This window comes from Pelobates fuscus, chromosome 6, assembly GCF_036172605.1.
Source record: "Pelobates fuscus isolate aPelFus1 chromosome 6, aPelFus1.pri, whole genome shotgun sequence".
In the NCBI taxonomy this organism is placed as follows: Eukaryota; Metazoa; Chordata; class Amphibia; order Anura; family Pelobatidae; genus Pelobates; species Pelobates fuscus.
In genome coordinates this window covers 141,472,413-141,492,107 of record NC_086322.1, presented here as the reverse complement: position 1 = coordinate 141,492,107, position 19,695 = coordinate 141,472,413, and the positions used below count along the sequence as shown (strand labels likewise).

At 37.7% G+C, this 19,695-nt stretch overlaps 1 protein-coding gene across 2 annotated transcripts in view; it reads right to left on the bottom strand.

Annotated features, from left to right (window-relative positions):
* LEF1 (lymphoid enhancer binding factor 1) overlaps positions 1-19,695 on the bottom strand; it is a 95,770-nt gene that overhangs the window by 27,955 nt on the left and 48,120 nt on the right. For both annotated transcript variants that reach the window (XM_063458366.1, XM_063458367.1), the window contains exons 6-9: positions 17,765-17,887; positions 16,103-16,265; positions 9,396-9,503; positions 3,995-4,043 (exon numbers count right to left, since the gene is read on the bottom strand). In XM_063458366.1, the coding sequence (XP_063314436.1) occupies positions 3,995-4,043; positions 9,396-9,503; positions 16,103-16,265; positions 17,765-17,887 (443 nt within the window). The remainder of the gene's footprint in view (positions 1-3,994; positions 4,044-9,395; positions 9,504-16,102; positions 16,266-17,764; positions 17,888-19,695) is intronic.

The window sequence follows — 19,695 nt, the reverse complement described above, 5'->3', positions numbered from 1 at the left end:
GTGTGTGTGTACTCAGCAGTCTGTCTGTGTGTGTACTCAGCAGTCTGTCTGTGTGTGTACTCAGCAGTCTGTCTGTGTGTGTGTGTGTATTCAGCAGTCTCTGTATTCAGCAGTCTTGTGTGTGTATATTCAGCAGACTGTGTGTATGTATTCAGCAGTCTCTGTGTGTATGTATTGCATTTGTTGGAGATACTAATAAATATAAGCTTAATTTGATCTATTTATATCATTATTTAAAATTTGTATTATTGAACTCTCTGCTGTTGTGTTCTTTTAAAACAAAAGTTGTTAATTAGTTCGGACAACAGTACGAGTTGTTTTTTCTAAACTTAAACCTCAGTATTGAGGTTTAATTGCCGTGTTGGCACTTTAACCCCTTAAGGACCAAACTTCTGGAATAAAAGGGAATCATGACGTGTCACACACGTCATGTGTCCTTAAGGGGTTAAGGAAAAAAAAGTTGGCATGTATTGCGGTTTGGGCACTCGGGCTCAAAAAGGTTCGCCATCACTGCACTATAGGGTCATAAGGTCCCCCCCCCCACCTTCAGGGCCCCCCTCCTGCTGGGCTGAAGGGGTTAGAACCCCTTCAGCCACTTACCTTTCTCCAGCGCTGGTCTCCCTGCTAGGGTACTCTCCTCCCTCTGCCGATGTCAGCTCAGACTGCGCATGCGTGGCAAGACCGTGCATTCAAACAGTCCATAGGAAAGCATTGCTTTCCTTTAGACGTCCAGCGTCTTCTCACTGTGATTTTCACTGTGAGACTCGCGGAAGTGCCTCTAGCGGCTGTCAGTGAGACAGCCACTAGAGGTTGGATTAACCCTCAGCTAAACATAGCAGTTTCTCTAAAACTGCTATGTTTTCAGCTCCAGTGTTAAAACTTGGGAACCTGGCACCCAGACCACTTCATTGAGCTGAAGTGGCGGACCATATAGTGCCTATAGTGGTCCTTTAAGCAAGGTTATGTTGAGGCCAATAAAATTTACCCACAAGCCATCCGTGAAACAAGTTCCATAGAAGAGCAAAATGCATACAATATGGACAGAGGAAAATAAAAGGACTGCTCACAGATACCGAGCTCCAGCACAAAAAAAATAAAATAAAATAAAATATAACAAATATAAATAAAGGAAAGTGGCAAGGTGTGTGGAATAAAGATACAAAAAGGCATAGAGAAAAGGAAAAAAAAAAAAAAAAAAAACATGGGTTCCACAGGTCACATACTCTAGTTTGTGTAAACTGATAAAAACTGTATGAGGAGGACCCTCAAATACTGTATATGACATATTTGTGTTGGTTTCCTTGGTTACTACTCACTAATATGCCAGCAACATGTCTTAAGGTTTATCAAGGAAACCCATATAAAATTGGGCGCCAGGTAAAAATAATGATCTCTCTGAGCATTCTAATTTATCTGCCGAGTGTCCAGATTTCTCTCCTAATATCCCTTTGTTGGTGTGTGAGTGTTTAACAGAGCTCCACAGCAATGATATTCACAGCAATGTGTCTTTAAACTCCAATAAATGTGTTTATAAATCAGTCTATGTATATAAGACACAGTGCTCTTGTTCTGAATTACATAATGGTTAAATTGTTTTTAGTAAGTCACCTAAAATTTCACAGAACAGTCCCACCCTTGGACACACCCACATCCCTAAAATTAAAGTAATTTGTATGTCCCTATCAATAATCAGCCATGTATTTTGGCCATAAAGTGAGCCTCAAACTACCAGCACTACCAGCTCCAAAAGAGATGCAGCACATTTTTGATTGTATTTAGTTTATAGCTAGGCACAGATTTAAGCATGCAGCATTCAGATTTGGCCTGCATTTCATCTCGAAGTGCAAGTATAAATATTGAATGAAGTGTCACTTAGTCCTCAAAGACTCGCTTTGAGTCATAACTTCAGGTCAATAACTAGTCTGTTAGTCAATAACTCCCAGGTGGTTATGCTTTTTTATGACTATTCCCTGCTTGAGAAATGAATCAAAGCGCTGCCTCTCTAATGCTCAAAGGGCAAAGAAAGAATTAGAATAAAAAAATCCACGGAAAAGCTAAATAAACAGAGATCACAATTTTTTTTTTTTGTATTATTATTTTATTTTACACTTTTAAGAGTTAAAACACGGATGGTGCCAATGTTTAAGTAAGGGAAAAGACATTATCCTCATCGCAAATATTCTATATAGGAACTTATCAGTTGTATGTCCAACGCGTTTTGGAATTGTCCACCTGTACAATATTTTTTACGTTCAAGGTTCATAGCAATCATTACTTAGTGCAAAAATTGGTACAGAACGACACGCCAATGGACAACACAATTCTAAGAGAGCAATCTTTGAAAATATAAATTAAATATTTAAGTTGATCTGAATGGTTGTTCCTTATGTATAACCTTATGGACTTTGAAAAACCACATGCTTTGAGATAATCAAATGGAATCTAACAAAATAACAAAATGTTGCTACCTTTGTGCCCATTACTGGAGAGAGTGTGATGTACAAGATTGGAGTAGAATTAAACAGAATCAAACTGAACTAGAGAAGGCTTGGCTTCATGTGTCTGAGTGAACACGCTTACTTGCAAAGTTAATGGGTTAGACATTCTGATCTTAATGGAGTGCTGCATTTCTGCTATTTGCTGTTGCAATGCTTTTCATTCCATGGAAACAAATGTGACTTTCAACCCAACTGCTAATATTACATAATGTTTGGGATCTTTAAACAGCTGTGCAGAGAAATTAACAGCCAATAAACATGACACGCAAACCAAATGGTCAGACCTAGATCCTGGAGGGCAATAGAGGTCAAATTTAAAGAAAGAACAATACAAATGACAATATATTCTGTAATCAAGATTAGTTGGTCTAGCAGGCTATAGTGTGTTTGGTGATTAAAAGGTCCACCAAATGTTACTTCAAGGGGAACTAGGAAACTCTAAAACATGAAAAATCACGGTGACATTAAATTAGTGTCACCAAGATACTCTAAAAGTAAATACAAACCAAAAGGGCAGATTACAGGATGAAAAAGTCAGAAGAGTGGGAAACCAACGTGAGGCTACAGACGTTTTCAAGTCAAAGTGAAGTCACTGCAGTATCCTACAAACCTGGCCATTTAGAAAATGAAGACTATGGTAGGTAATAAATCTGGGCAACAGAACAAGTAGCAAAAGACTTAAAAGAGTATTAATATTATTTATATTCCTGCAAATGAGTACATGGACCCTTGTAAACTAGCAACTGATTTACTATAGCCGGACATTTGCTTTTTGGGGTGGGGAGGTTTGGGTTTTCTTTTTCTTTGATACCAACTTCTAGGAACCATGCAGTGGCTGGAGGAAGCATAATTAAGAAGTCTCAATGAGAGAATCCTTGCAATTGCCATAATATACCTTATGTTTTTGAATAAGGTATATGGAGCTGCAATGGTTGACCTTGTCCCTGAAAAGTTGTAAAAATGATGGTTCAAGTGATGTGCAGCCAGCCATTATGAGGTTATAATGGCTATATGAAGTTTTGGAGCGGATCAACAGAGCAGGAAGATTGATTATCAAAAGCAGCAATATGGTCAATATCAAGTGCTGGTCATGCGTACACATCCCAAGTTGGGTGACCTGCCTTTTGGATGGACTGTCCACACACACCATCATTTACAAAGTATCCAAGTTACATCCCCTACTGTTCCAACCAACCTCCCCCTTCATATTTCCCAATGTTGGGAAGAATACCATTCAGCTTTCAATAGTAACAGTATTTGATGATTATTTATGAACGGGGAACACATGTTGCCTTGGAAGAAATATACCTAAAGCTGGTAACTGTCAACTAACTCGGCAAACGTCCAACATGCTGATATTGCTTGGAATTTTATTCACTACATAGCAAGATATGGTGAGAGAATAACCACGCGGAAAAATAATACATTGAGTTTACTCTTAAGACAACTTTAATTTTAGTATTATTTGGAATATTATGGCAATCTGGCAAACTAACCTGAAGTGGATTCCTGGAGCTTTTCTCGCTTTCTCTTCTTTTTTTTACCCTGAAATTGCATATAAAATAAATATAAAATGGCAACATAACCCACAATGCTGAACAGGTGAATGACATTTACAAGTAGATGCAGTGTGTTTCATTACCATTCTGCTAAAATTAAAGTTTGTACTACTCCCCTGGGAGGGAACATGGACCATAATCAGCCATTACCGATTCTATGCTTCCAATTAATGCCAATATGTCCTGAAGAACCAGCACTTAAAGGAAAATTGTCACATGAAGTCTTATTATAAGACTTTATGTTTTACAGTCTCTGTGTTTTGGTGCATATCCAGGCCTATTGTTGCTCTATGTGGGCGCCCATCTTTAAATCCCCTTGGAAGAGAATCAACACAAATGTGATCTAAGGACACAGTGAGCTAGCACACATCACATACTGGGCATATGAAAAAATTATATGAAAAATATATTCTGAATAATAACCTAGAATGGGGAGTTTTCCCTGTAATGGAGAAAGGGTTAATCACGTAACTGCTTTTAGGCATTCACTGTAAGTGTATGTATTGGTGAAAATTAATTTCAACCATGTCTTGCAATTTTAGTACTATAAAAATAAATACATTTAAAAAATCTTCTAAATTCTTATTTTTGAGGGGGAGAATTATATCAATTGAACTAAACTGCAAGATGTTGCCCACAATATCTACAAAAAGTCTTCAGTAACCATTCAAGTTGCAATACTAGTTACTGACTCTGAAACCGTAAAAGAAAACGTCAGTTCTCGAATATTTAAACATAAGGTGTTCAAAAGTCAATCCAATATAAGAGACATTCAGAAGACTGTCATGCGAGTTTTTGTAGGCACATCTGTATCCCATTAGACATGGTTTTCTGCTATTGTACATGCTTCCTTAGGATGTAGCTTGACAGATAATAGATAAAATGTCTAACTTAGATAAGACTAATCAAAGTGGAGACAAAGGATTGCAAGAACTCTTAATTGGGTAAATAACGGACCAAAGCCAGAGTTTAAAAATAGAATTTTTTTCAGCTTTCATTAAAAAGTGTTTGGCACTCGGATAGAAAAGACAAGCTTAAATATATACTGTAACATATACTGTAACTGAACCAACAAACCGGTCTTCGTCTTACAGCTGCTTTTGATGATGTTTTGTACATTTGTTAACCCCTTCAGGACGGAGTCAATAGTGCACGTTCTGATCAAAACAAAACGTAAACAAAAACTGGAATTTGCGCTATATGTCTGTTCAACCGTAGTTCCCCTCTTTCATATTATATGCACCCACACTTATTATATATCATTTTGTTCAGGAGAAACAGGGCTTTAATTTACAATTAACTATTCATATATGGAATATAATTTATTATGAATAAAATAAAAAAAACTGAGAAATTTATTTTTTTTTTTTTTTTTATATTAATGGTTTTTTATTTTTCAATGAAAGGGTAACGTGGGGATACAGAAAAAAGAAAGGGGAAGGGGGGGATAATGCATGACAGAGAAATATCGTACATTGGACAGGTTATCACATTCGATAAGATTATCACATGAGTTCGGAGATACATGGGTGCCATAGTACATCTCATTACAATGTTACATCATGGTATACCAGTGCATATGCCTATTTGAGTTACAAGTCCAGGTTGAGTTGCGAGTAGTTTATGTATTTTATTCATTTACACTATCGTCTAATCTCGCCAGTCGAAGCTAAATATTTAACAAGTTAATAACAAGTTAATAAGGTTGACAGGTGTTTATGTAGTCAAGTGTAGTATGAGTACCAGATCTTTGTGAGTCAGGTTAGACGGGTTAGTCAGATGGGTCAGTTGAGTCAGGTGGCCTATCACCCTGTATGTGTTGCCTAAGCTATTTCCTTGAGGGCAGACCTTTTATATCGGTGTTCCGTATGTGTGTCGAGATTTTCCATATCTCAAGTAGTGCGTTGAGTGTAGAGGCCAGTCCAAAATTTATTTATTTTTTAAAAATGTGTAGTTCCGCCTCACATTTTAGCTGTAAATGTCATAATACTGTTAGGTTTTACTGCAACAAAATGCACATATTTGTAATCAGCGATGTCTCACGAGTACAACAGTACCCCCCATTAACAGGTTTTATGTTGTTTTGGAAAGTTACAGGGTCAAATATAGAACGTTCCATTTTCAAATTGAAATTTGCCAGATTAGTAATGTTACCTTTGAGACGGTGTGGTAGCCCAGGAATGAGAATTACCCCCATAATGGCATACCATTTGAAAAAGTAGACAAGCCAAGGTATTGAAAGTGGGGTATGTTTAGTCTTTGTTAGTAGCCACTTAGTCACAAACACTGGCCAAAGTTAGCGTTCATATTTTTTTTTGTGTGAAAAAAGCAAAAAACGAATATTTGGCCAGTGTTTGTGACTAAGTGGCTACTAAGAAAGACTGGACATACCCCACTTGCAATACCTCGGGTTGTCTACTTTTGCAAATGGTATGCCATCATGGGGGTAATTCTCATTCCTGGGCTACCATACGCTCTCAAAGGCAACATAACCAATCTAGCAAATTTCAATGTGAAAAAAATGAAACGCAAGCCTTATATGTGACTCTCTAACTTTCCAAAACACCATAAAACCTGTACATGGGGGGTACTGTTATTCTCGGGAGACTTCACTAAACACAAATATTAGTGTTTTAAAACAGTAAAACATATTACAACAATAATATAGTCCATAAAAGTGCCGTTTGTTTGTAAAAAATGCAAAAAACATCACTTTTACTTAAAATATCATCGTTGTAATACAATTTACCAGTTTGAAACACTAATATTTGAGTTCAGCGAAGTCTCCCGAGTAAAACAGTACCCCCTATGTACAGGTTTTATGGTGTCGTGGAGTATTACAGGGTCAAATATAGTGCTTGCAAATTAAATTCTCTGCACTTTCTCCCTGTGTTGTCAGGCATGTCAATCAAATTTTAATTAATCAAATCACATAATTATGTTAAAAGATTATTTAAATATACATGTAGAATTTTAATATATATACATATATATGTATTTAAATTCTACGTGTATACTAATGTAATATTTTATGTAATTATATGTATTTATCTATATATATATATTTGCGGTTATTTGTATTTTATATATAGATAGATATATATAGAATGTCATTCTAAGTGTATTTTGTTACCGATATATATATATTAATAACAAAATACAGTTAGAATGAAATTACATATGAATATATAATTTATATTAAATTTTGTTTCAATATTTTATTTATTTATTTTATTATTTTATTTCTTTATTATTGTAATTATACATATATATATATAATATATATGTAGATCTATTATATATATAATATATATATACATATTATATATATGTAACATCATTCTAAGTGTATTTTAATGCTAATATATATACTTATATTAGTATTAAAATACACTTTGTATGACGTTACATATATATAATATGTATATATATTATATATATAATATATATACATATTATATATATATAAAAATATTTTCAATTTATTTTTTAACATGTTTAATTTCTTTTTTTATACTTTCTTACCAGCAGGGGGACTGTCTGATATTTTAGACAGTCCCCCTGCAGGCAGATCCACAGCCAGCTATAGAGGGCCATGTGATCGCTCTTTGAGAGCGATCACATGGCCCCCGGGGGCCTCATTTGCCGTGGGAGGGCTGCCTGGGCTGTCAGGCAGCCCCCCAGAAGAGGATCGCGGCGGAGGTAAGTATAACTTACCTCCTGGGGCTCAAAGCCGTTACGGCGTTCCATGCCGCCGCAACGGCTTTAAAGCCCATTATAATGGGGACGGCATGGAACGCCGTAACGGCGTTAACGGGTTAATAACAATTCCATAAAGAGTAGTATTATTGTAAACAAACACACTCCAAATGAAGCATTATAGGTAAAGGAAATCTGGGTGGTGGTATGGATATCTTAATGGGATACTATTGTCACCAAAACAACTTTAGTTTAAAGCTCAATTCTCGGCTATCTAGGAATATAAGGGACACTCCAGTGCTAGGAAAACAATCCGTTTTCCTGGCACTGCAGGTCCCCTCTCCCTCCCACCCCCCATCCCATGTTGCTGAAGGGGTGAAAACCCCTTCAGTGACTTACCTGAGACCACCACCGATGTCCCTCGGCGGTGGTTTAGGGTCCGCCCATACTCCTGCCCCGCCGACATTAGCCGGCGGGGGAGACCGACTGCGCATGTGCGCCCGCCGGCGGGGGAGACCAAATGCGCATTAGACCTCCCCATAGGAAAGCATTGAAAATGCTTTCCTATGGGGATTTTAGTGATGCTGGAGGACCTCACATAGCAGGAGGACATCCAGCGACGCTATATCACAGAAAACCTGTGCCATGAACCAGGAAGTGTCCTCTAGTGGCTGTCTAATAGACAGCCACTAGAGGAGGAGTTAACCCTGCAAGGTAATTATTGCAGTTTATAAAAACTGCAATAATTACACTTGCAGGGTTAAGGGTAGTGGGAGTTAGCACCCAGACCACTCCAATGGGCAGAAGTGGTCTGGGTGCCTGGAGTGTCCCTTTAAATCACTTTGTCTATGCAGCTCTTGCCACACCTCCCTGCATGTGACTAACACAGCCTTCTGAAACACCAACTGTAAGAGAGATCGAATGTTAACACTTCCTTTATTGCATAGTCGGTTTAATATAGAATTTCTAATCTCCTACCTTGTTAAAAGTGTGCCAGACCTTGCAGGAGTTTTCTGTGTGGGATATAAGTTAAATTTATAAAGCAGGAGATAAAAACTTTTAAAGTACATTACATCTGGTTGAAAATGAAACCATTTTTGTTTCATGAAGGCTGTGTGAGTCACTAGGGCTGCATGGACAGAAACAAAAGTTATTTAACTCCTGACTGACTGTGAATTGTGCAGTGTGACTTCACATGCACGACATGCACACCAAAACTGCTTCATTAAAGGGAAACTATAGTGCCAGGAAAACTAACTCTTTTTCCTGGTACTATAGCTTTCCCTTCTGTCATTTACCTGGGCCCAGCCTGCGATGTCCTACAGCGCTGGCTCAGCTCCCCCTACGCCTAATTCGCAGGCCCAACAACAAGGATCTCCCCACAGGAAAGCATTATTCATTGCTTTCCTAAGGGGATTCCGGTGACGCTGGAAGACCTCATACATAGCGTGAGGACGTCCAGCGTCATTTAGATGACTAAAAAATTTGTATGTGTAGCATAATTCAGTTCAGCAGGATACCACCACTGTTGGCAGATATACATGGGAAAAAATGCACAAATGATTCTCCCAGGACCTGCTGTAATATTATAATATAATATAGATGATTTGGCACCCACAAGTGCTGGAGTGATACTTACGTAGTTGTCTCTTGCAGACCATCCTGGATAAAGCTGCATGTGTAGCTGCCTTTCTTTGCGGGCTAATTCATAATATTTAGCCTGTTCCTCACGGGATAAAGCATGCCACTATGGGGAGAAAATTAAAAATACAATGTAATAAAAGGTCTACAGTTTTAAGGCAAAATGAACAATACAATACAGAAACCAATACAATTCCCTACACCAGCAAATATAGCAAGCAGACAGCTTGAAAATAGCCAGTGTCCCTTTGATACATATATACTTTGTAGTCTGAATGGCTAACTTTTTAAGCCTAGATGTTTCTGAACTTTTTCCAAGACGATTGTGAAAAATACCATTCACAATATTCGTATTTGTGAAGTTTAGCCACTATTGCTTTTATAGAATTGCCATAGATACCATTTATCAATATAATAGAACACACATTTTCTTGGTTTTATTATAAATTATAAAACATCAAATACAATCTGCAGTGCTAAATGCAATTAGCAAACGGTGTAACTAAATGTTTTACCAGGATTAGTTGATTGGTTTTGTGACCTCTGCCTGCAAGCTTACATTTTACACACAAAAGAAGTTTCATATTTTCAATAATGGAAAGCTTGTTGAGAAAATTGAATGAGCAACACGTTTTATTTTACAGGTGCAATGATTAAAACATTTTAAAAAAAAAATGTGTGTCTTTGCACCTTAATCTAGCTACAGTCCTCCCCCTCAAACACAATGGGGGTCATTCACCAACATGAATATTTGAGCAGTGGGTTGCACATTTTCAGCAAAAACAGCAGGATGTGAACACTTCTCCCCATAAATTGGTTTTCTAATTGATTTTAGCCTAAAATGTGAAGTTATCTAGTCAATTCTTCTCTTTTTCTGTTTTAGCAGCTAAATTGCTCTGCCTTCTAGAAAAATTTTCTCTTGAATTTTACAGTGGTATTGACTGTTTTTTTCTTTTTCTTTAATGCTTCCCAGTTACATTTATTTCTATATTTTCAGGGAGAACCCTCTTCTTTGCCCCCCCTCGCCCCCCCCCCCCAAAAAAAAAACCCCATCAGCTTAAAAAACATTTTTTTTCCTTTATATATGTCATATTAAAATAAAAACATCCAGCACACAAAGTTCTATGCGGAGAACCAGTACCTAATCTCTCCCCTAAACCATGAAATCTGAAGTTATCAAAGCACCCATTACATACTTAAACGTGGAATAAAATGAGAAGATAAAGTGAATACAGGAAAATTTAATAGTCTGATTATCCCAGGCTGCAATGATTAACTAGCAGGTTTCTGCTAAACATATTAGGCTGGATACCTGCTTCTAAATTAACATACTGTTATTTGCCATATAGTCAATCACAAATCCTTCAAATGGTGTCACCGTAATCCATTTTTACGGTGGGATTTCCATCAGTCAGTGTGACATATGTGCCTAGGAAGTGAATAGGCGTTATGTTGTCATGGAAAATGCTATGGTGGATGTACAGCTCTTAAGAGAGGAAGGTTTGATAGCCTTAGGCATGGAGATTATACATTTGCAAAGGGTAGATGTAAATGCTTATCCTAAGGAACATGTATCTGTTAAATGATAAAATATAGTAATCCAAAAAGTAATCCAAGAAGAAAAAATTAAATAAAAGAAAAACATTCAAGCCGAACAACAAAACAAAGTTAATGAAATCGAATATTGTATGTGTTTAATTATGGTTCCTAATATGCAGTGGGGATTTAAATTGTGCTATATACAGAAACTCATGATCATTAATGATTTATCCCCAAGAGGTTTGACAGACACTCCTATTTAGTGCTAGTGGCTCTTTACCTACTTTTAACTATGTTAAAATAGACAGTAACTATCGTAGCAGAGCTGGAGTGGATATATTTGATCATATTGATCTTTTGTAAGGACAGCATAACCCACAGTAGGGCTCTAACCTGTCAAGTGGTTTTAAGTACGGTAATTAGCGCATGTTTTCTAGTCCATTAAAGTACAGAAATAGGTTAAAATGTATACTGCACTGATATCAATGATGTTCCTAGGTGGTGTGGATAAAGGTAACCAGAATACATTTACTGCCTGTCAGCTCGTGGAATGAAAACATCAAAACAGGAAGAGATATCTCAGAAACCAACTGCATGTTGTGGGGTATAGACCCTTCAGGACCCAAGAGATCCTGAACAGTTAAATCACCTTTACTACCACGATACGGACACACTGTGCCAGGAAACTGCTGTAAAATATAGTGATTGGGACTACCATGGCGTTTCTCTATCAAACGCAGAAATATTCCTTGAAAAAGCCAGTTTGGTAATGCTATAACTGATAATATTAATAATTACGTAATTACTTAACCACTCTATTTTTTTCCACAAATTGTATTTTATTTTAACAAATGTGGTTATTGGTCTTACGTGACAAACGGATTGACAGGTTTTTTTTTTTTTGTCAATTTTCATGCCTTGGAGCAAGCAGTTTATAAAATATACATTTTCTTTTAAGTTGTAATAAAGAATTTTGTGATCGGCGCAACAGATCTGATCAAAATGTGTAGATAAAATTATTTAATTTCATGCAACTGAATTTGCCTTTACAGAAGATTTTAATAACTACTAAAGATGTATCAGATATTATCAAGAGAATCTCAAAAATCGCTTCTATGTACATTGAATACACCATATATCACAAAGATGCAAGATGCATTCAATGTAAAATATAGAGATTTACTCACCTCTCCTGCTTTCCTACTCCGCTTCGTAAATGTTACTCTTCACGGAACACCAATACTCTGCTTTGCCCTCTTCTTTGATTTGCTCTGCTTGGGGACGCATCACTAAGAAGGGCACACCATCTTAGTGATATTGGCACGCTGACTTTGTTGCCAGTGTGCTGGTGTGGGAAAAAGTTATGATTTGAATAGTATGAGACTTATGGATGTTGGAAACAGCATCCACACAGCAGTCCCAACAGCTCGGTTCTCTAGAAAATGAAGAGCAATGCATTAAAAAACAACAACTCACCTTCAAGCAGTGGATTGCCCTCCTGGAAGACACACGGCGCTGCAACAATATCAAGGTATGAGGTGTACCCAACGAATTAACAGCGGTAGAGCTCCCACATCTGGTGTGGAGGCTGAGATGGGCCTTGCTGACTCCCAAACTGGCAAAAAGTATCAATATCGATAGGACCTTCCGAGTTCCAAAACCCCAGAGAGCACCGGAGTCCGCCACTAGGGACCAAGTCCGGCCTCTAAGTAGAAACACTAAAATGGAGAAAATCCCTACAACCATTCCCGGCATTACTCAGAAACAAAGACATCTGATGCAGATGGCTATACCCGAGAATGTTACCCACGCAGTTCGTGATCTGACCGAAGCGGCTGCCCTACTAGAGACCCTGGGTCTCCCGCAGGACTCTATGGTCATGCCTGGCCCACGCGGCGTTGCAGCACCACCACATACATACTTGGGACATGGCGAAAGTCACCCCCTTTGTCCCATCAGACACGTACACAGCAGTCACAACGTTTTAAGTTAAAGTTGTTAGCTTTGTTTGTTATCTCTGTACATGTTTTACATGCATCAAGACACCCAACTTACATGAAGTCCTTTCACCCCCGTCGAGGGTCATTAAGGCCTATCACCCAGTTCTACCCATGCTATACCCAAGGGTGTAAAACGAATTGTGCCCAGTCGAATATCCGAAGTCCCAAGAGGTGAACAAAATTTACAAGGTTATATCCTGGATACTAGCCTAGTCCACGCACAGATTACATGCCAACACCACTCTAACCGTTTTGGTTTCTCTTTAGTTTTAATCTTGTTCTCGATGGCCTCTACACGCATAACCCCCAGCCCTAGAAGACCCAGAGTTATAATACAGAACGTTACAATTAAATTAACCTACCGTTGCCCCATACTGAGGCCTCTCAACATACTATACACGACGAGCCGGCCCAGGCTTCCCCATAACCCTAAAAACACTCTCCTCAATGTACAAGACACCAATAATAGGGAGCCTGTTATTTTATGCTTGCATCCAGTATTGTTATTATTTGTATTTTTCTGGCAAATTACTGCTTATCTCACAACAGAGAGGTGAGCAAACAAAAGAATAAAAATAAATAAAAAAATAAATACAAATCAATGCAATTATTCTATGATGATTACTCTATGTCCTCTCAATATTTACACCAGAATTACTTATATGGCTCATCTGTGTCTTGGGTAAAGTTAATGAATGTTCTGTATATTCTAATAGGAATACAGTAATCTTCAAAAATTAGCAAAATCACACTAGGGAACTAAATATCAGTTAGGTAACTTTACAGCGTGTTTTTTTTTTTTTTTATGAAAATGTATTTGCATTGAAAGACACACATTATTAATTAAATAATAAAAGTCAAAAGTTCCTCTTCCATTTCATCCTAGCAATGTAAAACACTGCCATTTTATAGAAACTGAAATGTTTTCATTGCAGTGTTAAACGAGGCTGTCTTGTTGTCACATCCTCACAGGGAGAGGAGAGAAACCAGGGTAAAACTACAGTGATGGGAATATAGGTTTGTATCCCTAATGCTATGGTGTTTCCTTTCATAATAAAGTTAGGATCTTCTATAACACATGGCAAAGGCAGAGTAAGAGAATTATATTATATTTAAAGGAACACATTGAATAATAATTTCCGCAAGAGGCTTTGAGTCACATGACCGAGATTTACGTGGTCAGTGCAACAGTATCGCCTCTAGTGGCTGCCATACTGGCAGTCATACTGGCAGCCACTAGAGGGGGACTTAACCCTGCAATGTAAACATTGGACTGCAGGGTTAAATGGACAAGGTCACTAGACCTGAACACTTCATTGAATTGAAGTATTATGGGCGAGTATAATATCCCTTCAAGAAATGTACTAATGAAGCAGCACATACAAATATTGAGATTACATTACTTGATTCATCAAACCCACCAACCAAATAGAGAATTTTATGGAAAACATAAAAACCAATGGCAGAAATATACAAGGACAGGTTTCTCATTAAATGTTTTACTTTTATATTCAGAACTACAAGAAAGCCCAGTGCTGCCTGCATCGGAATATTAAACCACAAACCCTTTATCCACTCACATTTTAGAAAGATTAATGCACATGGGAATGATTACCACGTAGCATCTGGTTGCTGGACTGAGCTGAGTATTTACAAACCTTTCTGCTTTGGCATATGTTTAGTGAAAAAATAAAATGTATTAAATGATGGTTATAAAGTCCTGGACTATATTTGAACCACCCAAAACGTACACAAGTTTTACGTGTTTTTTAGTAACCTGTGTAGCAAAGGGCACAAAACAAAAACTCCCAAACCAGGAATACACACACATATAGGTAAACAGGGAGGATAATAATGTTCCTGGAAACCTGTGAGTCACAGGAAATAAAGAGGAGGGGAAAAAATGACTCAATTCTTACTGTAAATGAATATTGCTGAGTAAAGCGTTTCTATCTCTCCATGAACCATTCACATCTGGACAGCACACAGCTTAATTCCATCTGGTGGACACCCTTACCATGAACTGTGACGTCAGTATGGGTGACAGCTATTCTAAATCCTTATTTTATGTGCCTTCAAGATGTACTGTGACCACTCTCTTTGTGAATGGTCTTTCTGCAAATGGACTTATTTTCAATCTTTGGTGTGTGCATAATCTACACCTCCCAATTGTCGGTGGGTGTTTAATTCACGCCTCCCAAGTATCCCCTATGTTGATGCACACATAATCCAAATCTCCCAAGGATCCATCTATTGGTGCATGCATAATCTGGACCTCACAAGCATCCCTCTTGGGACATGCATAACTTAAAACTCCAGTATCCAGTCTACTGGTGTGTGCATTATCCAAAGGTCCAAGTATCCTTTCTGCTGAGGGCCTTCCCAAATATCTTCTCTACTGCAGCATGCATAATACAAAACCCACAAGTATTCATCTATTGGTGCATGCATAAGCAAAAACTCCCCAAATATCCCCTCTGCTGGGGATGCATAATACAAAACCTCCCAAATAGGCCCCTTTAACTATCATCCTTAGATCTTACAAAATCCCATCTAAAACAAAACTGCAATCTCGGTCCATTGGTTTAAGCGGTATTCCACATCGGCAAATCTACTTGGTAAAATCTTACTATAAATGAAGGGCAGCCTTACAGCCCAGGTCAGTTTTGTGAACAAGATTGTGTAGCAATTGGCAGGGCAGAAGACCAAGGCTCCAATCTCCCTTTGGATAGGAGAGAGAGAGAGAGATCAGTCCTAGTTGTGCATGTGAAGCACATGCGCTGCACAACACAGACAAAATTAACACAATGAATGGCCCAAAAGATAGAATTCTAGCTGCTGATTGACAGCTCTGGGGGGCTGGCTTAGAGCTGGAATGATTTTGTAAAAGTTTTTTTTTTGCCACTTTCAGGGCTAAGAGTGAGTGCAGGGGCTCTCTTCACTAAAAACTTTGCCATGTTGTTGCTCTAGCGATTTGTTAAAGGTCAAACATTTCAGAATTATTTTGCATACACATTGTGAAGTGTAAATAATTACTTTCACAAAAGTAATTCAAGCACGTCAGATAAAGTGAAACGATCATTGTGCAGTCCATATAAAATTCACAAAAATTCACCTATTACAATGAAAGGGTGAGCTGAGCAAATGGTAACATCCTTCTACTTACCCGTCTGCCAAGAATCTGATTGATGGCGGCACTTTCTTTAAGTGTACACTCTGCTACTACGTTTGCTCTCATTTCTTTCATATACAGCATGAAAGCGTTCAGAGGTTTCTTTATATGAGGTCTTTTTGGCTCCTGCTCCTTTCTCTGTTCATGATGAGATTTCCTGAAAGGAAGAGAGAGTTGTACTGAAACAAGCGGCAACATTTCAAGTAAAGCAAGAGGATGTTCAAACTCAAACGGCTGTGACTGTTGGAAGCGACCCTTAGTACGGTGTGAAAAGTCTGTCTGCTACATTAGAATTCATTTTAATTAATCAAGGAACATAAAGTCATTTTTTTTTCATTGCAATTTGGAATGAACCCAATGGCAGAGTCATGCAAATATTTATTTGGCTGCATGCATACCTATGGAAAGAGGCATTTATAGATGGCAAGAGACATACATAAACTATTTAGACCACAAACACATAGTTCCTAAAATGTTACTGTCTGAGTGTACTTCACACTACAATACATTTTAACATGTACAAACTACACCGGAACATAAACTTATGAGATCTAGACGAACAAAGGTTTTTTTGTTTTTTTTTTATAATACCAGTTAAAACCATTAGGTTCTATTTTCTTACTTGTTTTTGTCATAGTTGTTCCCTTCCCTCATGGAATATACCATGCCCATTCCCTATTCAGTCTGTTCAGAGGCATTTAAAGTGACTGTCACCGTTTGCGGATTTTGTCAAATTTGCAAAAAATTGGGCGCTGCCATCTTCCATCTTCTCCTCTTAGCTCCTGATGCTTCTGCACCAGCAGCGGACGTCACTGCTGTACTCTCTGCATTGAGGTCTATGGAGGATCCCACAAGGTCCTCCACAGACAGCGCCAAGTAATGACAGTGTCACTTTAAGAAATATATAGTGTGATCTCAAAACAGCGTGAAACAAAATTAGGAACCTCTTTTTTTTATTTTTTGATGATCTTGTTAGACTTAATGTATGCTTTAGCCCTCTTTTTTTTTACTTGTAAAGCTATAATAAAGGTTGTTACCATTGCCTTTATTTGACTTGCTCATTACTAATGATGTGTTGTTTTTATGCGAATTATCCAACGGTCACGTGACTAGGACCTCATGTGAACAATATTTTTGAAAATGCACTTTGTTATTTAAACAGTGATGGACCTTTTGAGTGTAACACTTTGTGAAAGCCTGTAATATAGGGGACTGTACGTGCAATTCCATTTTTTTCTTTTCTTCTACTCAACTACTAACAGCTACACTATAGTTTGCATTCTGTTCTCTTCTCATTACATACTGTCACACTGACCCAGATTTGTGGACTTTCTTAAAGGTGCTGCTCACCTCTTCTACACCATAGCCATTCATGAATACACTGTTTGGTGCCAGAAGATTTTAGTCATGAACAGGAAATTTACTGAATGTTCAGCTTTTACAGGATTTTTACTTGAAGGACGTGCAACTGCGCGGTAGTGAATTAACTACAACGGTGGAGTCTGATTTTTACCGCTTTCTTTTCTAGACATGCCATTTGCTCATCTACCACTTTCTAACACATTGCCAATTTTATTCACATAGAAACTTACATTTAAACGGGAGAACAACATTTGTTACAAAGCAGCCATGCAATTACATAAATAGGAAACTCACATATGCATTAGCTCATTGTCGCTGTGTGAATGCTCTTGTTTAACCTGAGGATTGACAATAGCAGGATGAGGGATTCCAGTTGCGTGAGGCCCCGGAGGTCCAGGAACCATGTGATGTGAATACCTTAATATAAAACAAATAAAATAAAATAAAGTAAAAATGGCAGCATAGCATAATTGCTATAACTATTTAACTAAAAGCATTTTGACACTTCATGTAACCATTTTATCATGAACCTCAAATTCAAATTATTAAGATTTCTTTGGTTTTTCACACGTGTTTTATATTGGGCAAATTCACAGACCATTTGTGCCCTACTACTGTTACCACCCTATATTTGTACTCTGCTATTATTCTCGAGTACAATGATACCACACATGTATACCTTTTCCACTAATCTTGCCGTAATCCAACCATTAACCCTACCATAATCCAAACATAATCAAACTCCTCACTCCCACCAAGAGGGATTCCCTCTGCTGACATCAGTACGGACATCAGCAGAGGGAGTTCCCAGCTAACAATACAGAGTTTTGTGAGCACTCTGTACTATGTGATTGCAGCATGAGAGGGAGATCCCCCTCTCATGCTGCAGCTTCTGAAATGGAGATTATTGATGGGCAGCCGGCAAAGCTTAGCACCAATCACTGGGAAGAGGGGCATGCAAAGAGACCACACCAGGTTCTTTTCATACTGGGACAAACTCAGAATCATGATGGCGGAGTGTGATGATTTAAGGGACCAAGTGCAGCACTAACTTTTTGTGGCCCCAGCTGACAGAGGAAATCCTCAGGTGTCCAACGATACCTGGAGCGCCTTGGTACCAGCAGGGACTTAACTCATGACGGCTACATGAACGGGCGTCAAAGTCCTGCATTACATAACAGCGTAAACCATCATGCAGCCGTTAAGAGTTTAAGCATACATAAAAAATAAAAAGAGACATATAAAAGTTTGTATATGTAAACAGTTGAGTAGTTCCTCCTGTGTGTGTAAGCAGATAGATTATGTTGAGCATCACTTGGTATTTATTAATGCTATGCTGTACTTGGTCCCTTCTCCATGTTTATCTCAGTATTTAACAAACCTTTCAACCAAACCCAACCAGTCCTATAGAAACAAGCTTCCTGAATTCCATAGGTTTAAAAATGAGTGCTACAAAAGGACTCTGATACTCAGTGGTGGCTAATTAAGTTTGTTGAGTTATACCCACTTAAACCCATTACATGCCATAACCTGTACAAAACCAGCCAATTCTCCAGTCGCCAATAAAGGGGAGAATGGAAACTGCAGATATAATCGTGACAGGTACATGTTATTTCTTTTTTTATATTTGGGAGGAGGTGGGCACCTTGTCAGGTTGGTGCACTAGAGTTATCACCCAGTATTAAGATATCCTTCACTTGTTCTTCCTAAAATTCATTCTTCGAAAACAGTGCAAATTCTAAGGCTCCTCCTAAATCAGTCTTATTGACAAATGTGCAGTTCTCCCAAAGGCAAAACCACATTCAGCAAACTTTACTTTGTACATGTGTAGCAAAAAGAACGCAATATGAACAAGATTATAATATATATATTAAAAAAAAAAGTAATAAACTATATAAAGAGAGTCTGATATAGAATATTCATAGAGGACTTGAATGCGAAAGAGCATCACTGCAGTATAATCAATGATAAAACTAACAAACTAGTAAAATATATATGCCACAAAACCAAATTATTAGAACAAACATACTGGACAGACATTTTATCAACAAACTCCTAGAACAAAAAAAAAACAATGTTAGAAAAATATAAAAAAAAAAAAAAAAGAAGAATACTGCCATTATAGGACATACTTGAAAACGAGAGAAATCTCAATGTATCTTTCCTGGTAAAATATTTTATAAATAAATAATTAATATATATGTATGGACAGAATTTTACAGCAG